At 54.8% G+C, this 23347-nt stretch overlaps 1 protein-coding gene across 1 annotated transcript in view; it reads left to right on the top strand.

The window, feature by feature from the left end:
* Window positions 1–22953, top strand: part of LOC100682128 (tensin-like) — a gene marked incomplete at its 5' end in the record, with an annotated part of 70122 nt that extends 47169 nt beyond the window's left edge. Inside the window, 11 exons of the mRNA XM_029063038.1 lie at window positions 326–409; window positions 1819–2516; window positions 5990–6076; window positions 6812–6943; window positions 7738–7830; window positions 9191–9268; window positions 12427–12498; window positions 13590–13758; window positions 14972–15040; window positions 15836–15883; window positions 21470–22953. Of these exons, the coding sequence (XP_028918871.1) occupies window positions 326–409; window positions 1819–2516; window positions 5990–6076; window positions 6812–6943; window positions 7738–7830; window positions 9191–9268; window positions 12427–12498; window positions 13590–13758; window positions 14972–15040; window positions 15836–15883; window positions 21470–21614 (1675 nt within the window). The remainder of the gene's footprint in view (window positions 1–325; window positions 410–1818; window positions 2517–5989; window positions 6077–6811; window positions 6944–7737; window positions 7831–9190; window positions 9269–12426; window positions 12499–13589; window positions 13759–14971; window positions 15041–15835; window positions 15884–21469) is intronic.
* Between the last annotated feature and the right edge of the window lie 394 nt (window positions 22954–23347).

Here is a 23347-nt window from a genome sequence, read left to right as displayed (position 1 = left end):
GGGAATGTGTCTGTTGGTGTTATACTGTCCACTTCCAAGCTCTTAGTTCAATGTTTTGCACACGGTAAGTGCTCAATAAATGCGATTGAATGAATGAATGAATAATTGCCCCTCCTGCTGTTGCATTGTTGGGTGGTGTAGGAGTGGGGTGAGGGTGGGGGGCCTGGTCTGCCTTTTGCAGGAGGCGGGGTGGGGGGCTATTTCTGCCCCGCTGAAACTTCCCCTTGTATTTGTGTGCGTGCATATATATATTTTATTATGTATTATTATTATTACTGTGTTTTTCTTATTATAGGGAATCTGATTGCTTCCCTTTCTTCTTCAGACCCCCAGGCCCGCAGACCCCATCTGTGGCTCCGAGTCCCAGCTGGCCCTGGACCGACTTGGTCTCCACTTCCGGCCCCGTCGGGTGCGTGCCCCCTCTCCCCTCCCGCAACCTCCCCCCCAACTCCCTCCTCTCCCTCTTCTTTTCCTTCCTCCTCTCCTTTTTCCCTCCTCCCCCTTCCCACTCTTCCCCTCCTCCTCCTCCCCCTCACAGTTTTCCCCCCACATCACCTTCCCTTTTCCCCTCTTTCCACTCCCTCCTACCCTTCCCCATCCTTCCTCACCTTCTCCGTTTTCCCCCCGCTCCGCTTACCTCTCCTCTCCTCCCTCCTCCTCCCCACTCCTGTCAGGACCAGGTCGGGGGGAAAAGCCTCCGCTCCCACCCTCCCTCATGCCTTGGATCCCTCCGCGGCCTGGGCGGCGGGATGAGGAGGCCCTGAAACCTCTCGTCCCCTTGGGCTCCGTGCTCACCACGGACCAAGGGGCTCTGACACCTCTCCCCCATAGCCCCTCGTATCCGCCATGGACCAGTAGGCCCTAACACCTCTCCCGCTCATTCATTCATTCATTCAGTCAATCACATTTATTGAGCACTTACTCTGTGCAGAGCACTGTACTAAGTGCTTGGAAAGTACAATAACGCAATAAAGAGAGGCAATCCTTGCCCACAGAGGGCTCAAAATCTAGAGGGGGGAAGACAGACATCAAAACAAGTAAGCAGGCATCAGTAGAAATAAGTCGAGTTATAGATATGTACTTATATACGTAAGTACTGCTCCTCTGGTGTCCCTGACTGACCAGCAGGCCCTGACCTCTCTCCCCTGGTCCCTCCGTGCCCCCCCACGGATCAGGAGGCCTTGACACCTCTCCCCCGTTCCCCACATGCCCCCCACGGATCAGCAGACCCTGTTACCTCATCCCCAAGGCCCCTTTGCCCCCCCAAAGCCCAAGAGGCCTTGACATCTCTCCTCAGCTCTCCCGTCCCCTCACAGACCAACGGGCCCTGACACTTCCCTCCTCTCCCTTTATGCCCCCCACCCATGGACCAGGAGGCCGTGACACCCCTACTCCATGCCCCGCCATGCCTCCCACAGCCCAGCAGGCCCTGACACCTCTCCCCCGCTCCCCCAGTGTCCCCCACAGGCCAGGAGACCCTGACACTTCTCCCCCCGCTCCCTCATGTCCCTCACTGACCAGGAGGCCCTAATACCTCTCCCCTGCTCTTCCGGTGTCCCCGCTGACCAGTGGGCCCTGACACCTCTTCCCTAGTCCTCCCCTGGTCCCATGGGCCAGGAGGCCTTGACAGCTTTCTCCCGCTCCCCTCGTGCCCGCCATGGACCAGGAGGACTTGACCCCTCTCCCCTGCTCCGCCATGTCCCCCACGGACCAGCAGGCCCTGACACTTCACCCCCACTGCCCCCCCGTGCTCCCCTCAGAGCAGAAGGCCCGGTTCCTCTCCCCCTCACGACCCCCACCCCCTCCGTCTTTCCACAGGCCGTCGTTGGGAAGCTTCCCGTTGGGGGCCAGCAGCCTCGGCGGCGTGGGCGGCGGCAGCCCGGGCCCGCTCCCCCCGGCCCGGGCCTCGCTCAGCGAGCCGAGCCTCGGTTCTCCCGGCTGGGGCCCCCCCGAGCCCGCGGCCCCCTGCGCCTCGCCGCCGCCCAGCCCCGCCGTCAGCCCGACCCCCGACGACCGGGCCCGGGCCCAGGTCAGCGTGGCCGGGGTCCACGTGCTGCCCGGGAGCCCTCACACGCTGCGCCGGACCGTGGGCACCAACACCCCGGCCAGCCCGGGCCTCACCCGCCGCCCCCTGGCGTCCCCCGACCGTCTGGCCCGGCCCGCTACCCCTGAGGACCGGCGGCCCACCCTGTCCCGCCAGAGCAGCGGCTCGGGCCAGCGTGGGCCGTCCACCCCGTCCTTCCCGCCGGTGTCCCCGGCCGGTCCCCCCAGCTCCGCGTCCTCCTCCCCGGAGCCGCCGGCGGCCTCCCTCAGGGCGGGGAGCCCCTTGCCCGCCGGGCCCGAGAAGCGCAGGATGTCGGTGGGGGAGCGGGTCGGAGGCCTGTCCAGCTACGCCACGGTCAACGGCAAGGCCTCCTCCTCGCCCGTGTCCAGCGGCCTCTCCAGCCCCTGCCGCGCCAGCCCCGGCGTCTCCTTCTCCCACACCCTGCCCGACTTCTCCAAGATCTCCATGCCAGGTAAGCTGCCCGGCCCGGTCCCTGCCCCTGGTCCCACCCATAACACCACCCTCAACGCCCTCCCCGACTTAGAGAAGCAGCACGGCCAAGTCGAGAGAGCACAGGCCTGGGAGTCAGAAAGACATGGGTTCTAATCCTGACTCTGCCACGTGTCTGTTGTGTGACCTTGGGCAAGTCTTTGACTTCTCTTCGCCTCAGTTACCTCAACTGGAAAATGGGGATTAAGTCTGTGAGCTCCATGTAGGGCAGGGACTGTATCTAACCCGATTAGCTTGTAACCACCTTAGTGCTTAGAACGGTGCTTGACACACAGTAAGCACTTAAGGGATACCATCGTCATCATCATCATCATTCTCCAAGTTCTCCATGTGGGGTGATCAGTCCCTAGACTGTAAGCCCGTCAAACGGCAGGGACTGTCTATCTGTTGCCGACTTGTTCATTCCAAGTGCTTAGTACAGTGCTCTGCACATAGTAAGCGCTCAATAAATACTATTGAATGAATGAATGGTCCCGTCCATAACCTGCCCCGAGTCCCAGCCTGAATTCTCCAAGTTCTCCATGACAAGTGTTCATTCATTCAATTGCCTTTACTATTAATAGTAATAATGATAATAATAATTATAGTGTTTGTTAAGTGCTTACTATGTGCCAAGCACTGTTCTAAGAGCTGGGGTAGATACAAGGTAAGCAGGTTGTCCCGGGTGGGGCTCACAGTCTTCCTCCCCATTTTATAGATGAGGGAACTGAGGCACAGAGAAGTTAAGCAGAGAAGTTAAGTGACTTACGCAAGGTCACACAGCAGGCAAGTGGCAGAGCCGGGATTAGAACCCACGATCTCTGATTCTCAAGCCCGGACTCTTTCCACTAAGCCACTCTGAGAGCTTACCGTGTGCAGAGCACTGTATTAAGCACTAGGGAGTGTACAATAGAACAATAAACATTCTCTGCCCACAACCAGTTTGCAGTCGAGAAGAGGGGGAGACAGACATTAATATAATAATATAAATGACAGGTATTCGATCCCTGTCCCATCCATAACCCCGCCCCCGAGTCCCAGCCTCAATTCTCCAAGTTCTCCTTGTCAGGTATTCATTCATTAATAAAAATAATAATAAGAATGACATTTGTTAAGTGCTTACTGTGTGCAAAGCACCGCTCTAAGTGCTGGAGGGGATACAAGGTCATCAGGTTTTCCCATGTGGGGCTCACAGTCTTAATCCTCATTTCATAGATGAGGTACCTGAGGCACAGAGAAGTTAAATGACTTGCCCAAAGTCATACAGCTGACAAGCAGCTGAGTGGGAATTTGAACCCACGACCTCTGACTCCCAAGCCCGGGCTCTTTCCACTGAGCCACGCTGCTTCTCTGCATTCAAGCGTGTTTATTGAGCACTTGCCGTGTGCAGAGCACTCTACTAAGCACTTGGGAGAGTACGATACAACATTAAACGGTCACATTCTCTGACGACAACGACTTTGCAGTCTAGAGGGGGAGAGGCAGACATTAATATAAAAAATGAATTACAGATATTCGTCCCCTTGCCCCATTCATAACGCCACCCCGTTCCCTGCCCGAATTCTTCAAATTCTCAATGACAGGTAATCCACTCCCAGCCCCGCCCGACTCCTCCAAATTCTCCTCCTCAGCCTAGTGGATTGAGCCTGTTGGCAAGCCTTTGTTAGATAATGATGATGCCGAGAATAACAATAATCATCATTAGAAAATAATAATAATAATGTTGGTATTTGTTAAGCGCTTACTATGTGCCGAGCACTGTTCTAAGCGCTGGGGTAGACATAGGGGAATCAGGTTGTCCCACGTGGGGCTCACAGTCTTAATCCCCATTTTACAGATGAGGGAACTGAGGCACAGAGAAGTTAAGTGACTTGCCCACAGTCACACAGCCAAGTGGCAGAGCTGGGATTCGAACTCATGAGCCCTGACTCCAAAGCCCGTGCTCTGCATCTGTGAATCGATCAATGTTAATCCTTGAGCATTTATCGTGTGCAGAGCACTGCACTAAACATTTAGGACAGAGTTGGTAGTTACGTTCTCTGCCCACGGCGATCTTACAGTCTAGAGGGGTGGACAGACAGCGGCATGGCTCAGTGGACTGAGCCCGAGCCACGGAGTCCGAAGGACCTGGGTTCTAATCCTGGCTCGCCACATGTCTGCTGTGTGACCTTGGGCAAGTCACTTCACTTCTCTCAGCCTCAGTTCCCTCATCTTTAAAATGGGGATTAAGAGTGTGAGCCCCATGGGGGACCGGGACTATAGCCAACCTGATTAACTTGTATCTACCCCAGTGCTTGGCACATGGAAAGCGCTTTACAAGTATCATAATCATTAATATTATAATTATTAATGTTACATTGTACTATTAATGTATCAAACGTATAAATTACTTACTAATAAATTAAAAGTATAATATTGATATAAAAGTATATTAATGTATTAAAGTATTAACTAACATTTATTAGTATGTGAAATACTCGCTGTGTGTCAAGTACTGTTTAGTGCTGGGATGGATAATAATAATAATTCTGGTATTTGTTAAGCACTTCTTATGTGCCAGGCACTGTACTAAGCGCTGGGGCGGATACAGGCAAATCGGGCTAGACCCAGTCTCTGTTCCACCTGGGGCTCACGGTCTTAATCAGGTCAGACCCAGGCTCCCAGCCTAAACCGGAGGGAGAACAGGGATTTATCAGACCTAGAAGGGACAGCTGAGGGGTTTATTGATTGAGCCTGGGGAGGACCGACGGGATTGAATAACAGCCTTCAAGGCCCTAGTGAGCAGGAGAACAAGAGATGCTGCAGCAGGAGAGATTTGGGTTAGATAACAGAAAGGACTTCCTGACCGGAGCGGGTGTGACATGCAGAAATGAGGACAGCGGGGGAGGGGAAGCTCCTTGTTTTGGAGAAGCAGAAGCCAGGAAAGACTTCTCAGTCGGTCAGTGGTATTCATTAAGCGCCTCCCGGGTGCAGAGCACTGTTGTAAGCTCTCGGGAGGGTACAGTCCAACAGAGTTGGTGGACACGTTCCCAGAGAAGCAGCGTGGCTCAGCGGAAAGAGTCCGGGCTTGGGAGGTCGTGGGGTCGAATCCCGGCTCTGCCACTTGTCAGCTGTGTGACTGTGGGCAAGTCACCTCACTTCTCTGTGCCTCAGTTACCTCCTCTGTAAAATGGGAATTAAGACTGTGAGCCTCACGTGGGACAACCTGATCACCTTGTTCCCCCCCAGCGCTAAGAACAGTGCTCTGCACATAGTAAGTGCTTAACAAATTCCAACATTATTATTATTATTATAATTATTACCCACAGTGAGCTTACAGTCCAGAGGGACTTCAACTCTTGGGTGGTCTAAGCCTGGCCTGGTTTGAGGCGGGGGGATGGTTCAGATGACCGGTCCCGTGTTTCTTGGACCGGGTCAGAGGCCCGACTGACCTCTTCTCTCCTTCGGCCCCCTCAGACAGCAGCCCCGAGACCCGGGCCCACGTCAAGTTTGTCCAGGACACGTCCAAGTATTGGTACAAGCCCGAGATCACCAGGGAGCAGGGTGAGTGGCGGCCCCACCGGGGGTCATCCGAGCCATCCACCCGCCTCCGGGTGCCGCCCCTCCTTCGCCTTCACCGGGGACTGGGTTGGTTGGTACCCGAGAATGTACCCGGAAGCCACTGGGATGGTTGGGACCTAGAAAGTAACCAGAATCCACCGGGACATTTGGGACCTAGAATTTACTCCAAATCCACTGGGATCACTGGGGCCTAAAACATAGCCAGAAGTCAAGCTTTCTCCATTTCCCCGGCCCCTCTCCATCTCTCTGTGGAAGCATTTCGCAGATACATCACCCTCACTGCCTTCTCACCCACTGGAGCTGGTGGGATTCAGAGCTGGGGCGGCACGGACTTCCCGACACTGAACGGGAAGAGAGGAGGGAAGGAGGGAGAGAGAACTGTGGAGTCTCTTTCCTAGAGATCACTCAGCCCCCGGAAAGACCAGCCCTCACCCCAGTCTACTTGAAGTTGGGGGTGGAAGCAGCCAGTCTGTTTGGGTTCACCCATTTCACAGATGGGGAAACTAGGGAGGGGATTGGGTTCTGCGTTCCCTAGAAGAACCAGGGAAGGAGCGGAAGTCAGGAGCCCTGACTCTTAATCTCCCCTTTCCGCCCTCTCACCCTCCCTACACACACACACACTCCCCCCCCCCGCCACACACACGAGTCTCCTGAGACCAGAAGGTGGGCCGGGGGTCACTGACATGCCAATTCTTGGCTCCCTGGCCTCCCCTGCAGCCATCACGCTCCTCAAGGACCAGGAGCCTGGCGCCTTCATCATCCGCGACAGCCATTCCTTCCGCGGGGCCTACGGGCTGGCGGTCAAGGTGGCGTCCCCTCCGCCCACCATCCTCCAGCAGAGCAAGAAAGGTAACCCGGCCCCGGAAGCTCGGTAACCCGCCCCGGGGGGCATTCACAGCCTCCTGCATGCCAGCACCTTGTCCCACTCCAATGGCTTGCGAAGGAACACAGGGAGGGGGGGATGCCTGGAGACTGGAGAAGTCTGAGGGGAGATGGCCTCAGCCTTGAGCCCTGAGGATGGAGTGGGGGGAGAGAGGGAGAGGGAGAAGAAGGGATTGGAAGGGGAGAGAAAGGGAGGGGGAGAGAGGGGAAGACAGAAAGGGAGGGAGGGGGCGAGACAGAGGAGGCAAGAGGGAGGAGAAAAGGGGAGAGGATGGGAGGGAGAGAGGGAAAAGGGGGAGAGAGAGGAAAGGAGAGGGGGAGGAAGAAAGAGAAAGAAGGAGAGGGAGAAGGGGAGGGGGAGAAAGGTGGGAGAGAGAGGGAGGGGGAGGGATAGTGAAAGTGGGGAGAGGGAAGAAGGGAGAGAGAGAGGAAGGAAAGGAAAGGGAGAGTGAGAGAGGGAGGGAGGAGGGGGCAGAGAGGGAGAGAAAGAGTAAGGGGGAGAAAAAAGGAAGGAGAGAGGGAGACAGAAAGGAAAAGGGGAGAAAGGGTGGGAGAGAGGTGGAAGAGAGAGGGAAGGATAGAGAAAGTGGGGAGGGATGAAGGGAAAGAGAGAGGAAAGGAAAGAGAGAGAAGGAAAGAGAAAGAGGGAGGGGGAAAGAGGGATAGAGACTGAGAGAGGGAGAGCAGGAAGGAGGGCAGAGGGAGGGCTGGGTGGGTGGTGCCAGGAGACGGCCCATCGGCCCGTGCGCTTCCTCCCACAGGAGACCTCGCCAACGAGTTAGTGCGTCACTTCCTGATCGAGACCGGCCCCCGGGGTGTGAAGCTCAAGGGATGCCCCAACGAGCCAAACTTTGGTACGTGCTCCCGGCTGGACCTGGCTGCCGGCCGACTATCCTTCATCCCTCCTGCTGTAGATCCCACCTGCTTCTTCTGATTCCAAGGCCCACACCGGTCCCCCTTGCTCCGTGCCATGCCTTGGCCCAGACTCAGATCCTACATGGGATTGGGTTCTGTTAATCAATCCATCGACCGATGCTATTTATTGAGTGCTTGCTGTTTGCAGAGCACTGTATTAAGCACTTGGGAGAGTAAGAACAATGATAATAAGAGTACAATACAACAGAGTTGGTAGACATGATCCCTGCCCACAGGAAGTTTTCAGTCTAGATGGGGAGACCTATGTTAATATAGATAAATGAATTAGAGATCTGGACGTAAATCCTATGGGTCTGAGCGTGGGGTGAATATCAAGTGCTTGAAGGGGACAGAATCAAGTGCATAGACATTGTGGGAGGGAAGGCTTTAATAATAATAATTATGGTGTTTGTTAAGCACTTACTACGTGCCAGGCACTGTACTAAGCGCTGGGGTAGAAACAAGGAACTCAGGTTGGACACAGTCCCTGTCCCATATGGGGCTCACAGTCTCAATCCCCATTTTGCAAATGAGGAAACTGAAGCACAGAGAAGTACAGTGACTTGCCCAAGATCACACAGCAGACAAGTGGCAGAGCCGGGACTGGAACCCATGAGATGGGTATTTCCCAGAAGACAGTCAGTCAGTCAGTCAGTCATATTTATTGAGTGCTTACTGTGTGCAGGGCACTATACTAGGCGTTTGGTAGAGTCCAATAGAAAAATATAACAGACACATTCCCTGCCCATATGAGCTTACAGTTTAAGGTCACAGGGAGGAATGTCTCGGGTCCTGGGAGTCCCCATGGCCTTAGTCTGGGCTGCTGGTCACCGTGCCCGGAGCAGCCTCATGAGCTCAGCCCGGGCTGCTCTTCACGTTGACCAGAGTGGCCACATGACCTCGGTCCGGGCTGCTGGCCACCCTACCCCAGATGTCCCCACGGGCTCAATCCGGGCTGCTGGTCACCCTGTCCCTGCCATTCCCCCATCTTAGTCCGGGCTACTGGTCACCCTGCCCCACTCGTCCCCATGGGGTCACCCTGCCTGGAACAGGCCCACGAGCTCATCCCACGCTCAGTCCCCGGCATCCCCACAGGCTCAGCCCGGACTGCCGGTCACCTTGTCCCAGTGTCCCTAGAAGCTCAGTATGGCCTGGTTGTCTCCGCGGGCCTAGCCCTGGATGCCGGACCCCCCCCCCGGGCATCCCAGGGGTTCACTGCCGGACCCCGCCCCGGGCATCCCCATGGGTTCAGCTCGGGCTGCCAGCACATGGTTGGACGGCCGGTCTCTGTGTCCTCAGGGAGTCTGTCTGCGTTGGTATACCAGCACTCTGTCATCCCACTGGCCCTGCCCTGCAAACTCGTCATCCCGGAAAGAGGTAGGAGTCCTGCAAGTCAGAGAGAGAGAGAGAGAGAGAATGTGTGTTTATGTGTGGGGGGGTGGGGAGGGCAAGCCGGCGGGAAAGGGGGGACCACCTTGGGGAGGGAAGAGGGAGGGAGAGGGAAGGAGGGGAGGAGAGGGGTGGAAGAGAGGGAGAGAGTAGGAAAGGAGAATAGGGAAAAGGGAGGAAAGGGGGAGGCAGGGGAGGCACGAGGTGGGGACGGACCCTGGCGAGGATCCCAGTGTGCCCTTTGGAAAGAGGAAAGAATGCAGACTTATCTCAAGTCCCAACTCCACAGTCTTGCCAAAGACTTTCCGAGCGGATGTGACTGTAGGAATTCGGGGGGGCGGACAAACCGGGCCTAGACCCCACCCACATTCCCCACAGCTCCCCTCCCTCTCCCGGGCCGAGAGCCCCCAGAGCCCCCGTGGAGAATTGCCCCGGGAAAGGTGAAGCTGAAAGGAGAGGCAGAATGTGATCCAGGAATTTCAGACCCACCACCTGTTTTCCTTTGGGCCCATCATGATATTTCTCTCAGTCCTTGGGCCTTGTTTGTATTTGGAGCTGGCGGACAAAATGGTGGTGGTGAGGGGGTGCCCAGCTGGGTTTGGGGGAACCGTGATAGCTGGAATATAGAAGATCAGCCTGGGTCCCCCGTTTCTGATTCCAGAGCACGGGCTTGGGAGTCAGGGGCCGTGGGTTCAAATGCCGGTTCCGCCACTTGTCAGCTTTGTGACTTTGGGCAAGTCACTTAACTTCTCTGTTTTCCTCAGTTACCTCATCTGTAAAATGGGGATTAAGACCGTGGGCAAATCACTTATCTTCTCTGGGCACAGTTACTCATCTGTAGAATGGTGATTGAGATTGTGAGCCCCATGTGGGACATGGACTGTGTCCCACCTGATTAGCTTGGATCTGCCCAGCACTTAAAACAATGTACGGCACCTAGCTTGGATCTGCCTCAGCGCTTAATACAATGTCCGGCACATAGCGAGCACTTGAGAGATACCATTTAAAAAGAAAGGTTGGGGGCGGGGAGGAGCCTCAGCTGAGAGACTGTCCGGAGGGAGTGGAAGGGGGCAGTACTAGAGCAGGAAGCCCTGGAAGGAGGAGGAGGAAGAGGAACAAGGAAAGGGGGAGGAGGAGGAATTAGAGGAAGAAGAGGCTTGGAAAATTTTTCCCGGAATGTCTTTAATTTTGAAGAGACAGAGATTTGGAATGAGAGAGACAGCATGTGAGAGACAGAGAGGAAGGCAGTGAGATAGAATGAGACAAACAGAGACAGAATAAGAGGGGACCAAGAGATAAAGCCAGACGGTGAGACGGAGTGAAAGAAACAGAGAGGTAAAGAGAAAGATGCAGAGAGAGAGAGAATGAGAGAGACAGAGGGAGACATAGAGAGACACAGAGATGGTGAGAGAAACAGGAGACAGAGGAGGATAGAGAGAGATACAGAGTGGGAGATGGTGAGAGAAACAGGAGACAGAAGGAGTCATGAAGAGAGATACAGAAAGGGAGATGGTGAGAGAAACAGGAGACAGAGAGAAAAACAGACAGAGACAGAAAAAGAGAGATCATGAGGGAGATGAGAGAAAGTGAGAGGCAGAGTGAGAGAGATACAGAGTGGGAGACAGATTGAAAAAGAGACATAGAAAGTGAGGGAGTGAGAGAGTAAAAGAAAGAATCGGGGACAGAGACAGAAACAGAGCAATATAGAGACAGAGAAAGAAACAGGGAGACAGAGAGAGAGGCTCTTGGGCCTGGGGATTTTAAGAGCAGTCGTGCCCAGTGACAGGGGAACGAACAGAATGACCTCCAGTGAACAGCAGACATGAGTTGGGGTTTGTGCTGCTTAGAGAACGCGGGGCCCGATTCCCCACTTTGGAATTCCGACAAATGGGAATCAGGCCGATGGAATCCGTGTCTGGCAATCTGGATCGCGGCCAGTGAGCTGCCTGGCCGTGAGTCACCTGGCCCGTGAGTCACACGACCTGTGAGCCCTCAGTCTGTGAGCCCTCAGGCTAAGAATCCTCAGTCTCTGAATCCTCAGTCTGTGAGTCCTCAGTCTATGATTCCCGCAGACTGTGAGCCGCCGGGCCTGCGAGCCACCTGGCCTGCGAGCCCTCAATCTGGGAGCCCTCAGTTTGTGAGCCCTTCCAGCCTGTGAGTCCTCCGTCTGTGAGTCCTCAGATTGAGCCACCCGGCCTCTGAGCCCTCCCACCCTTTGAAGCCCTAAGTCTGTGAGCCGTCCGGCCTGTGACCTACCTGGCCTGTGAGTCGTCGGTCTTTGAGCCGCCCGGCCTGTGAGCCCTCAGTCTGTGAGTCCTCAGTCTGTGAGCCTTTCTGGCTTGTAAGTCCTCAGTCGGTGAGTCCTCAGACTGCGAGTCCTCATTCTATGAGCCTCTTGGCCTGTGAGATAGTCTGTGAGCCGCCCAGCCTGTGAGCTCTCGGTCTGGGTGGCCTCAGTCTGGGAGGCCTCAGGCTGTGAACCACCCGGACTGTGAGCCCTCGGTGTGTGAACTCAAAGTCTGGGAGATGCCCGGCCTGTGAGCCACCTAGCCTACGAGCCCTTAGTTTGTGAGGCCTCAGTCTGTGAGTCCTCATTTGTGAGCCTCTTGGCCTGTGAACCCTCGGTCTGTGAGCCGCCCTGCCTGTGAGCGCTCTGTCTGCGAGCCATCTGGCCTCAGCCACTGGCCTATGAGCCCTTAGTCTGCGAATCCTCAGTCCGTCAGCCCTCGGTCTGTGAGCCACCTGACCTGTGACCCTCCCGGCCAGGGAACCCTCAAGGCACCCTCAGTCAGACCAGCCCTCAGACCAGCAGATGCATACTTAGATCATCCCTCATGGCTGATCGACGCCAACGGTCATTCATTCAACCATATTAATTGAGTGCTTACTGTGTGCAGAACACTGTACCAAGCGCTTGGGAAAGTACAATATAGCAAATAAAGAGAAACAATCCCTTTCCACAGCGGGCTCACGGCCTAGAAAAGGCCAACGGTCACCGTGTCCCGTCCTTAGTGCTTGCCATCCAATGGACAAGGACTTGGTCATCTCTGGTGGAAGCCAGAGGGGTTGGGGGGGAGAAGGCCTGGGGGTCCTGAGGGGCCCTGGCTCCATCCCTCTCCCTCTGAATCCTGCTGTCTCTACCTCAGATCCCACGGATGAAACGCGAGAGAACTCCCTGCTTGCCAGCTCTGCCCCCGACCTGCTGAAGCAAGGAGCCGGTGAGTATCGAGTCCCGGCCCTGATCCGGGCGGGGGGGACCCTATGGGCTCTGGCACCCCCCAACCCAGGCCCACCTTCAAGCTTCCCTGCTCCCTGACCGGAGGGGCAGACCTCCCCGAGCAGAAGGGGGGACGTCTTTCCAAAGTTAGGTTCCCTTTGGAGAGTCCTTCTGCCATCCATCAATCGATGGAATTGAGTGGCTTTCTGGGTGAAGATGTTTGGCAAGGTTCATCGCAGTAGAATTGGTAGACAGGATCCCTACCTTCAAAGAGCTTTCAGTCTACTGTGCACAGAGCACTGTACTGAGCACTTGAGAAAGGACAGTATAACAATATAACAGAAACATTCCCCTCCCACAACGAGCTTACAGTCTAGAGGGGGAGATGGACATTAGCATGAGCAATTTGGGAGAGGACGATAGAGTTAGTAGACATAATCCCTGCCCTCAAAGAGCTTTTAGTCTACTGTATACAGAGCACAGTACTGAGCACTTAGGAAAGGATCATAGATTTGGTAGACACCATCCCTGTCCTCAAGCAGTTGATAGTCTACCCTGTGCAAAGTCCCGTACTGAGCAGTTGGGAGAGGACAATAGAGTTAGTAAGACACCATCTTTGCCCTCCAGATCTGACAGTCTACTATGTGCAGAGCACAGTACTGAGCGCTTGGGAGAGTCCAGAGAGTTAGTAGACACAATCCCTGCCCTCAAGGAGCTCCCAGACTGGTGGTGTAGCCTGGTATCCCCCGGCCTCCTTCTCAGCCATGACCCCCACTCTCCAACGCAGTTGAGCTGCCAATTTCATTCATTCAATCTTATTTATTGAGTGTTTACTGCATGCAAAGCACCATATTAAGCACTAGGGAGAGTCCAATAAAACAATAAACGGACACCTTCCCACCCACAATGAGCTTCCAGTCTAGAGGAACGAGCTTACAGTTGAGTCACGAAGCAGAGTGACACCCTGAGCCGAAAGGAATCGCAAATTCAGGCCGGGGCGGTCCAAGAATCCCCAGGAGAGCCGGACCGGGGTGGGTGAGCATCCCTCCCGGCCTCCCCACCCACCCTCGCCCCTGCCCCCCACCTTCCCAGCCTGCAACGTCGTCTTCATCAACTCGGTGGACATGGAGTCTCTGACCGGGCCCCAGGCCATCTCCAAGGCCGCCTCGGAGACCCTGGCCGCCAACCCCGCTCCTCCCGCCACCATCGTCCACTTCAAAGTGTCCGCCCAGGGGATCACGCTGACGGACAACCAGAGGAAGTAAGGACCCCCTTCCCTTGCCCCCTCCTCCTTTCCCCACCTTCTGATCCCAGTGGCCCCACCCCCGCCCCTTTACCATCTGCCCGTCGTTGGCCACCACCTCCTGTGTGAGGAGCAGCATAGCCTAGTGGATAGAACACGGGCCTGGGAGTCCGAAGGTCATGAGTTATAATCCTGGCTCTGCCTCTTGTTTGCTGTGGGACCTTGGGCAAGTCACTTCGGTTCTTTGTGCCTCAGTTCCCTCATCTGGAAAATGGGGATTGAGACCGTGAGCCCCACGTGGGACAGGGACTGTGTCCAACCCGATTTGCTTGTCTCCATCCCGGCATTTAATACAGTGCCAGGCACATAGTAAGAGCTTAACAAATACTGTTATTATTATTATTATCATTATCATCTCGAGGGCCCTCTGACCCCAGCTGAGTCCACCCTGCTGAGAGATGATAATGATAATTATGGTATTTGTTAAGCGCTTACTGTGTTCACGGTGGGCTGTCCCGGACCTCTCTAGACCAGAAGCCCCCAGCCCCCACCCTGGGAGACGCTCTTTGGCCTGGGGGACCACATGGGCTTGGGAGTCATTCAGACCTGGGTTCTAATCCTGCTTCTGTCACTTGTCTTCAGGGTGACCTTGGGCAAATCACTTCACAGAGAAGTGAATTCTTTGTGCCTCAATTACCTCATCTGTCAAATGGGGATTAAGATCGTGAATCCCATGTGGGACAGGGACTGAGTCCAACATGATTGATTATATCTACCCCAGTGCTTAGAACATAGTAAGCGCTTAACAAATACCACCAGCGCTTAAAACATAGTAAGCACTTAACAAATACCCTACTCCATTTCCTTGGGCAGGGATTCCTCCTCTGCCTGATCCAAGCTTACCTGGGAGTCCGGTCTACCCAGATCGGGGGGGGGTTTGGGGTAACCTTGGTGGTTGGGGGTTGGTGGGCAGAGCTGTCTGTCCCTGGTCTGTCAGCGCACCAGGACCCCAGGAGCCTCAGGATCACCAGTAATCCCCTGCCCCCCGGCCCAAAAGAAGGGCTCGGTGGCCCAGCTGCTTCGGCCCGGGCCGTAAGCCCGAATCTCAGTGAGGTGGTGGGTCGGGGGGCTGGGGAGGGTGGCGGAGGGCGGGATGGACGGGGGCCCAGTGTCACGGCCCTGGGCGGGGGAAAGGGCTAAATCCGACTCTTCCCCCACGATCCTGTCACAGGCTCTTCTTCCGGAGGCACTACCCCCTCAACTCCATCACCTTCTGTGACCTGGACCCTCAAGACCGGAAGTAAGTCTTTACATGACCCTGTTCTGAGGGGGTGTATTTGTATATGTGTGTGTGTGTGTGTGTTTGTGTGAGCTGTATCCCCATGGGAGTATGGCAGACAAGCCTGGGTATTTGGCATCTCCCCCACCCCCGAAAAGAGGGGTGATGGGGGTTGCGGAAGGAGTCCTCCAGAACCCCCAGGCGGTCTGTCAGTCAATCATATTTACTGAGCACTTTCTAAGTGCAGAGCACTGTATTAAGCACTTGGGGGAGTACATTAGGACAGACACATTCCCTGCCCACAACAAGTTTACAGTCTCGAGAGGGAGACAGATATTAATATAAATGAATAAATGGAGGATATGGTCATAAGCGGTGTGGGGCTGGGAGGGGGGATGAATAAAGGGAGCAAGTCAGGGCGATGCAGAAGGGAGTGGGAGAAGAGGAAAGGAGGGATTAGTCAGGGAAGGTCTCTTGGAGGGGATTCATTCATTCAGTCATATTTACCGAGTGTTTACTGTGTGCAGAGCACTGTACTAAGCGCTTGAAAGCGTACCACAATCAACTGACACATTCTCTGCCCTCAATGAGCTTACAGTGTAGAGCTTACAGTCTGGAGATGTGTGCCTCCGGTAAGGCTTCGAAGGACGGAAGAGTGATTATCTGTTGGATTTGAGGAGGACGGACGTTGGGGCCAGAGGCAGCAAGGGGGTGAGAGGTCGGCGGCGAAATTGTTGAGATCGAGGTCCAGTGAGAAGGTTGGAACAGCAGGGCCTGTGGTCAGAAGGCTCAGGGTCTTCTCATCTCCTCCCTCAGGTGGACTAAAGCGGAAGGCTGTGACATTGGTAGTGGTGTGTCTGCCAAGTAAGTCCTCCTCCCCCTCTCCCTCCTCCTCCTCTCCCTCCTCCTCCTCCTCCTTCTCTCCCCACCACCCCACTGAGGGGTCAGTCCCGGGACAAGGGACCCCTTCCATCCTGGAGCCAAGCGTCCCCCTCCTCCAAACTGAGCTGAGGGTGGAAGCACCTGAGTGGCTTCCTCCCAGAATCCTCAGGAGATCACCTGGTCCAGCTGTCTGCCTCCAGGCTGTCATCCCTCCAGGGCAGGAGGGAGGGAAGATGGGGTGGTTCTGGGTCCCCCTGGAGACCCTCCCCCATCCTTCCAGGCTGCCGTGCACAGGAAGGGGCATGTTTGGGCCTGCCAAGGCAGGGTCGTAGGGTCACTCGGTGGTCTGTCCCCTAGGGTCAGGAGACACCTCCCCCCCCCCCCCGCCAGCTCCCCTATAAATGGATATTGTGGGGGAGGGGCACCGCACTGGGGGGCAGGGGAGGATTGGGGAATGCAATAAAATTAGAGCCAGGACCCCTGTCCCTCCCCACCCCTCCTGAGGCAGGGTGGCTTGGAGGGAAAATGAAAGAGTTGACCACTGTTGACCTTGGCTGGAGCCTGGCTGGGTGGGGGAGGTGGGTGGAAGTCAACATCAAGGGAGAAAGGGGCATCAATAGCATCAATAGCATCAATGTAATGAAACAGAATTACACATATATATACACATCAGAGCAAGTAAAACAGGCATTAATATAGAGTTATAGATATGTACAAATTCATTTGTTCATTCAATAGTATTTATTGAGTGCTTACTGTGTGCAGAGCACTGTACTAAGCACTTAGAATGTACAATTCGGCAACAGATAGAGATAGTCCCTGCCCAACAATGGGCTCACAGTCTAAAACGGGGAGAAAGACAACAAAACAAAACAAGTAGTCAGGCATCAATACCATCAAGATAAATAGAATCATAAATATATACAAATGATTAATAAAATAGAGTAATAGATAATATGTACAAATAGGCACAAGTGCTCTGGGGAGGGAAAGAGGGAAGAGCAGAGAGCAGGAGAAGGGGGGATGGGGAGGGGAGGAAGAGCAGAGGGAAAGGGAGGACTCAGTCTGGGAAGGCCTCCTGGAGGAGGTGAACTCTCAGTAGGACTTTGAAGAGGGGAATAGAGTTAATTTGGTGAAGGTGAGGAGGGAGGGCACTCCAGGTCAGCGGTAGGATGTGGGCCGGGGTCGACGGTGGGACAGGTGGGAATGAGGGACCGTGAGGAGGAGTGGAGTGTAAGGGGTGGGCATTTGAAGGAGAGAAGGGAGGTGAGGTAGGAGAGGGCAAGGTGAAGGAGAACACTGAAGCCAAGAGTGAGGAGTTTTTGTTTCACACAAAGGTTGATAGGCAACCACTGGAGATTTTTGAGGAGTGGGGTGACATGCCCAGAGTGTTTCTATAGAAAGATAATCTGGGCAGCAGAGTGAAGTATAGACTGAAGCGGGGAGAGACAGGACGATGGGAGGTCAGAAAGAAGGCTGATGCATTCATCCTGGCGGGACATGATGAGAGATTGTAACCAACAAGATAGCGGTTTGGATGGAGAAGAAAGGGTGGAACTTGCCGATGTTGTGAAGAAGGTCACACAGCAGACAAGTGGCGGAGCCGGGATTAGGACCCACGTCCTCTGACTCCCAAGCCTGGGCTCTTGCCACCGAGCCACACTGCTTCTCTACAAAATGATCAGGTTCATTCAGTAGTATTTATTGAGCCCTTACTATGTGCAGAGCACTGTACTAAGCGCTTGGAATGTACAAATCGATAACAGATACAGTCCCTGCCCTTTGATGGGCTTACGGTCTAATCGGGGGAGACGGACAGACAAGAACAATGGCAATAAATAGAGTCGAGGGGAAGAACATCTCATTAAAACAATAGCAAATAAATAGAATCAGGGTGATGTACATCTCATTAAACAAAATAAATAGGGTGATGAAGATATATACAGTTGAGCGGACGAGTACGGTGCTGAGGGGGTGGGGCGGGAGAGGGGGAGGAGCAGAGGGAAAGGGGGGAGAAGAGGGTTTAGCTGCAGAGAGGTGAAGGGGGGGGTAGAGGGAACAGAGGGAAAAGGGGAGCTCAGTCTGGGAAGGCCTCTTGGAGGAGGTGAGGACACAGTCCCTGTTCCAATGTAGGCCTCGTGGTCTTAATCCCCATTTTACGGATGAGGTAACTGAGGCCCAGAGAAGTAAAGTGACTTGTTCAAGGTCCCACAGCAGACAGGTGGCAGAGCTAGGATGAGAACCCAGATCCTCTGACTTCCAGGCCCCGGCTCTTTCCACTAGGCCACGCTGCTTCTCTTTCCTGAGGAGCAGGAGAAGACAGGTGGGGAAGGCTTCCTGGAGGAGACAGGCTTGAGCCAGGAAGGGAGCGGGCAGTCAGGAGCCCCTGGCATGGGCAAGGGTCCCAGAGGGCGAGTTGGGACAGGTCGGGTGGTGCAGCCAGCGAGTTGAGACTGAGGAAGTCCAGCTGCCCTCCTTCCCTGGCACCGCTAATTTTAGCCAGCCGGTCGGAGCCAGGGGGTCGGGGGTAGGGGGCGAGGGGTGTTTAATTAGAATCCGCAGCTGTCCCCGCTCTCCCTTCCCCCTCCAACGAGCCAGGTTGCCTCTTGGAAGTGTCCAGCTCACATTCTGTTCTCGTCCAGGCTCGTATTTATAACCTCGTTTGCACCGAGTTTGGAATTGGCGTTGCCCGTCTGGGGGTGGGGAGGGGGTAGGGACACTGGTGATAATAATAATTGTGGTATTTGTTAAATGCTTACTATGTGCCAGGCACTGTCCTAAGCAGTGGGGTGGATATAGGGTGGCTTAGTGGATAGAGCATGAACCTGGGAGTCAAAAGGTTCTAATCCCGGCTCTGCTTTGTGACCTTAGGCAAGTCACTTCACTTCTCTGGGCCTCAGTTCCCTCACCTGTAAAATGTGGATTAAGCTTGTGAGTCCTATGTGGGACAGGGACTAACATATCTACCCCAGCATTTAGAGCAGTGCTTGGCACAATTCTAAATGCTTAACAAGTACCACAGTTATTATTAAAATTATTATTATAAGCAAGTAGGGTTGGGCACAGTCCCTGCTGACATGGGGCTCAGTCTCCATCCCCATTTTACAGATGAGGGGACTGAGGCCCAGAGAATTGAAGTGACTTGCCCAAGGTCACACAGCGGACAAGTGGCAGAGCCGGGATTAGAACCCATATCCTTCTGACTCCCAGGCCCAGGCTGTAGCCACTATGCCATGCTGCTTGGGGAAAGGCAGGTCTGGGACCCCCCCTTCCCCCCCCCCTCCAGACAGCATCTAGGGAATCCAGATGTCCAGTAGCCATCTCCAGGGCTTCATTCATCCCTTCTAGTCTGTGAGCCCATTGTTGGGTAGAGACTGTCTCCATCTGTAGCCAAAATGTACTTTCCAAGCACTTAGTAGAGGGCTCACGATTGAATGAATTTATTGAGCGCTTACTGGGTGCAGACCACTGTATTAAGCACTTAGGAGAGTACAATAGAACAAGAAATAGACACTTTCCCTGCCCACAAAGTCCTTACACCTAGAGAGGTCGACAGACATGAGTAGAAATAAATAAATGCGGGATCTGGACATAAGCGGTGTGGGGCTGGGAGGGGGGATGAATAAATAGAGCAAGTCAGGATGACACACAAGGGAATGGGAGAAGAGGAAAGGGGGGGTCTCAGTCAGGGAAGGCTGCTTGGAGGAGATGGACCTTCCATAAAGCTTTGAAGAAGGGGAGAGTTATTGTCTGTCAGATATGAGGAAGTAGTCTATCCCAGGCCAGAGGCAGGATGTGGGCAAGAGGTCAGTGGCGAAATAGATGAGTTTGAGGTAGGGCTTCTGGGTTCCAGATTCCTCTTGCCCCGAGACCTGAATCACTGCTTTCCAATGTCCAGTGGCAGCCTGCCCCAGAGTGGCGATCAAAGTCTGGACCGTCCAGGAGTGACCGCCCCCCCCCACATCCTCCAACACCAGGCCTCCTTCTCCTCCTCTGTCTTCTCAGACCACAGGCAGGCTCGGAGGTTGTGCCCCTGAGACTCTCCCTCAGCCCGCAGGTTTTCTTCTGAAAAATAGGTCCGGTCACCTTTGCCCCCCCCCCCCCCCCCCCCAAAGAGTTGCTCAACTTCCACGGGACGCTGGGAGGCCTGTCTTGAGAGGAAATACCACATAAGCATGGACTGAGAAGGAGCGTGTCCTAGCGGAAGGAACCTGGGCCCACTGGTCAGGGGACCTGTGTTCAAATCCTGCCTGTGTCACTTGTCTGTTTTGTGACCTTGGTCAAGTCATTTCACCTCTCTGGGCTTCAGTTACTTCATCTGTAAAATGGGGATTAAGACTGTGAGTCCTATGTGGGACGGGGACTGTGTCCGACCATATGATCTTGTATCTACCCCAGCGCTTACAACAGTGCCTGGCACATAGCAAGCGCTAACAAGCAGCGTATAGAAGTATAGAAGCAGCGAGGCATAGTGAAAAGAGCACGGGCTTGGGAGTAAGAGGATGTGGATTCTAATCCCAACACCGCCACGTGTCTGCCATGTGACCTTGGGCAAGTTACTTAACTTCTCTGCACCTCAGAGACCTCATCTGGAAAATGGGGATTAAAAGTGTGAGTCCCATGTAGGACAACCTGATTAACCGGTATCTACCCTAGTGCTTAGAACAGTGTTTGGCACATAGTTAGCACTTAACAAATACCATAATTATTTTAAATTATTATTAAAATTATTAAAATAAATAATTTAAATAAATTAAACAAATAATTATTAATAATTATATAAATAATTCTTTGTATTTATTTAAATAAAATAAATTATTATTAACAAATACCATAAAAAAGAGGCCATTGCTTGCCCAGAGTGGGTTTCCACTCCATCGGGGAAGACTGGCAGAAAAGTGACCTCACAACTAAATAATGGTGTGTATGGTCATATCAACACACACACACACACACATAGACACACACGTGTGGAGGACACTGTAGACTAGGCCATCTAGTGAGACAAGGTTGGGGGGCTCGCACACTTTGAGGCTGTGGAGGGAGTCAGTCAATCGTATTTATTGAGCACTTACTGTGTGCAGAGCGCTGTACTAAGCACCTGGAAAGTTCATTGGAGGAAGTGGGATTTTAGGAGGGCCTTGAAGATGGGGAGAGCTGTGGCCTGTTGGGTTTGGGGATGGAGTTGATGAGGGGACAAGGAAGCAGAGAGTTAAGCGTGAGGCACAATTGAGGTGGTGGACATTAAAGGAGTGCAGTGTGCAAGCTGGGATGCAGTGGGACAGAAAGCTGATTGAGTATCTTCAGGCTTATTGTCTGCTTTTCCTGTTTCCCTCTTGCATTTCCCCGTTTCCTCCCTCATTTCTTTCTCCATCTTTGCTCCCCCATCTCTTTTCCTTCATCCTTTCACCTCCCTCTACTTCTTTTCCCCTTCCTTTGTTCCCGCTCCTCCCCCACCTCTTCTCCACCCCGACTACCTTCTCCTGCTCCCCCTTCTGTCTTCCCTTCTCTGCGCTGGCCCGCTGCCCCCGGCCTGCCCGATCACCCCCCACCCCTCACCCCCCACAGGCTCTTTGGCTTCGTAGCCCGGAAGCAGGGCAGCACGACCGACAATGCCTGCCACCTCTTCGCCGAGCTGGACCCCAACCAGCCGGCCGCCGCCATCGTCAACTTCGTGGCCAAGGTCATGGGCAGCGCGGGCCAGAAGCGATGAGCCCCCACCCTCCAGGGGAGCCGGGGAGAAGGAGAGGGCCCCCCCCCCACCCCCCCTGCCCACGACCACCCCATCACCCCTAAAATCCCCTCCCCGCACCCCCACGCGTCCCGCCCGTGAACCCAGAAGGAGGATGTGGAGCCGATGTGTGAGAAGAAGCAGGATGTGCAGCGAGCAGAGAGGAAGTGCACGGGTTGGCAGCGGAGAGCGACAGAGACGGAGACGGACAGGGAGAGAGACGAGAGACAGAGGGGGACCATCGCCTCAGCCCGAAGAGGACCACCGACATCCCACCCCCGCACCCTGCATTCCACCGGAGGAGACCAGGCGTCTTTGAGACCGTGACCTAGGGGCGTCTCCTCCAGCCCCACTCTCGGGGCCCCTTGTCCAGAAGCCCAGGGCCGCCGCAGGTGGTCCAGGAGATGGCCATCGCCCTCGACTGGGGGCCACGAGCCCCAAGCCCCGACCCCTCTGGGAGGACCGTGTGTACATATATACATAGCCAGAGATAATATATGTTTGCCGGCATTGGACGCCGTGTGGGACAGGAAGCAGAGCTGGACATGACCATCTATATGACGTACACAGCCCTATCCCGGCCCCGGCTCGTTGGGCCCGGGAGACGGGCGGCCCGGTGCCCGCTGACACTTTGGGTCGGGCAGCGTGGCGAGGGCATCGGTCTCCTTTTCCAGGGGTCAGGGCTGAGCTGCATCTAGGATTGGGGCTCCTGGAAGCAAGGGATGGAGGATACGGGCCAGGCACTGGTTGGAGTGGGCAGTCTGGACCTTTCCACGGCCCTCGGCGAGGGTGGAAAGAGCCAGTGGTGGGCGCCGGCCCTGCCTACGCAACTTCCCCTCCATCTGGGAGTCTTTGGGGTGTTGGGGGGGCCAGGGAAGGGTGACTGAGGGGACCCCAGCCTGACGCCTACTCGGAAGAGAGTAGGCCCGGTCTCTGGGCCGCCCAACCCCGGGAGACCACCCCCACCCCTTGATTCCCCGACCCGGCTCTGGCCTCACCTCGCCGTTCCTCTCCCCTCCGCCGGCCGATCACGTCCTCCCTAGCCAGGCTGTTCCCGGGCAAGGCCGAGGGAGGGGCCGCGGGGAGACCCCAGACCCATCCGGGTGGCCGGCGGCCCGGTCCTGCCTTAGGAAAGGAGAGTCTCCGACAGTCTCCCCATCTCCCACCCCAGGCCTGTGGCCTCCCAGAGACAAGTCCCCACTGCCCCCAAATATATATATACATATATATATATATAATATACATCTCTATATAATATATACAAGCTATTCTGAAGGAATACTGTAAACTAAGTTTAAGAAAAGAAAAAAAAACCCAGAAATATTTATTTTTTCCCATTCTGCTTTATTGTGTATTTCACTGGTTCTCCAGGGGAATACCAGACCCTGATCCCTGCCTGGCCCAAAATGCGGGATGGAGGTTGGAGGGGGTTCTGCCGGAGCCAGGTCTCCTTTGGCCAGTGGGTCCCCAGAGGATTGGCCCCCCTCCTTGGTGGTCAGGCCAACCGCGGGCCCTAGAGCTCTCGGGGTCGAGGCGTGGGTTCGAGGCCGGGGCGGGGGTTTGGGCCCCTGGTGTGTGAAGGTGTCGGGCTGCTTGTGTCATTTCAGAAAGAGAGCGTGAGAGAGACAGAGAAAGACAGAGACAGAGAAAAGTGGGGAGAGACGGGGGCTGTACCAGTGGTGCCCTCGCTCCCAGATCCCGACACCAGGATTTTG

Source organism: Ornithorhynchus anatinus, chromosome 1 (assembly GCF_004115215.2).
Source record: "Ornithorhynchus anatinus isolate Pmale09 chromosome 1, mOrnAna1.pri.v4, whole genome shotgun sequence".
NCBI lineage: Eukaryota > Metazoa > Chordata > Mammalia > Monotremata > Ornithorhynchidae > Ornithorhynchus > Ornithorhynchus anatinus.
This window is presented reverse-complemented; position numbering and strand designations above follow the sequence as displayed.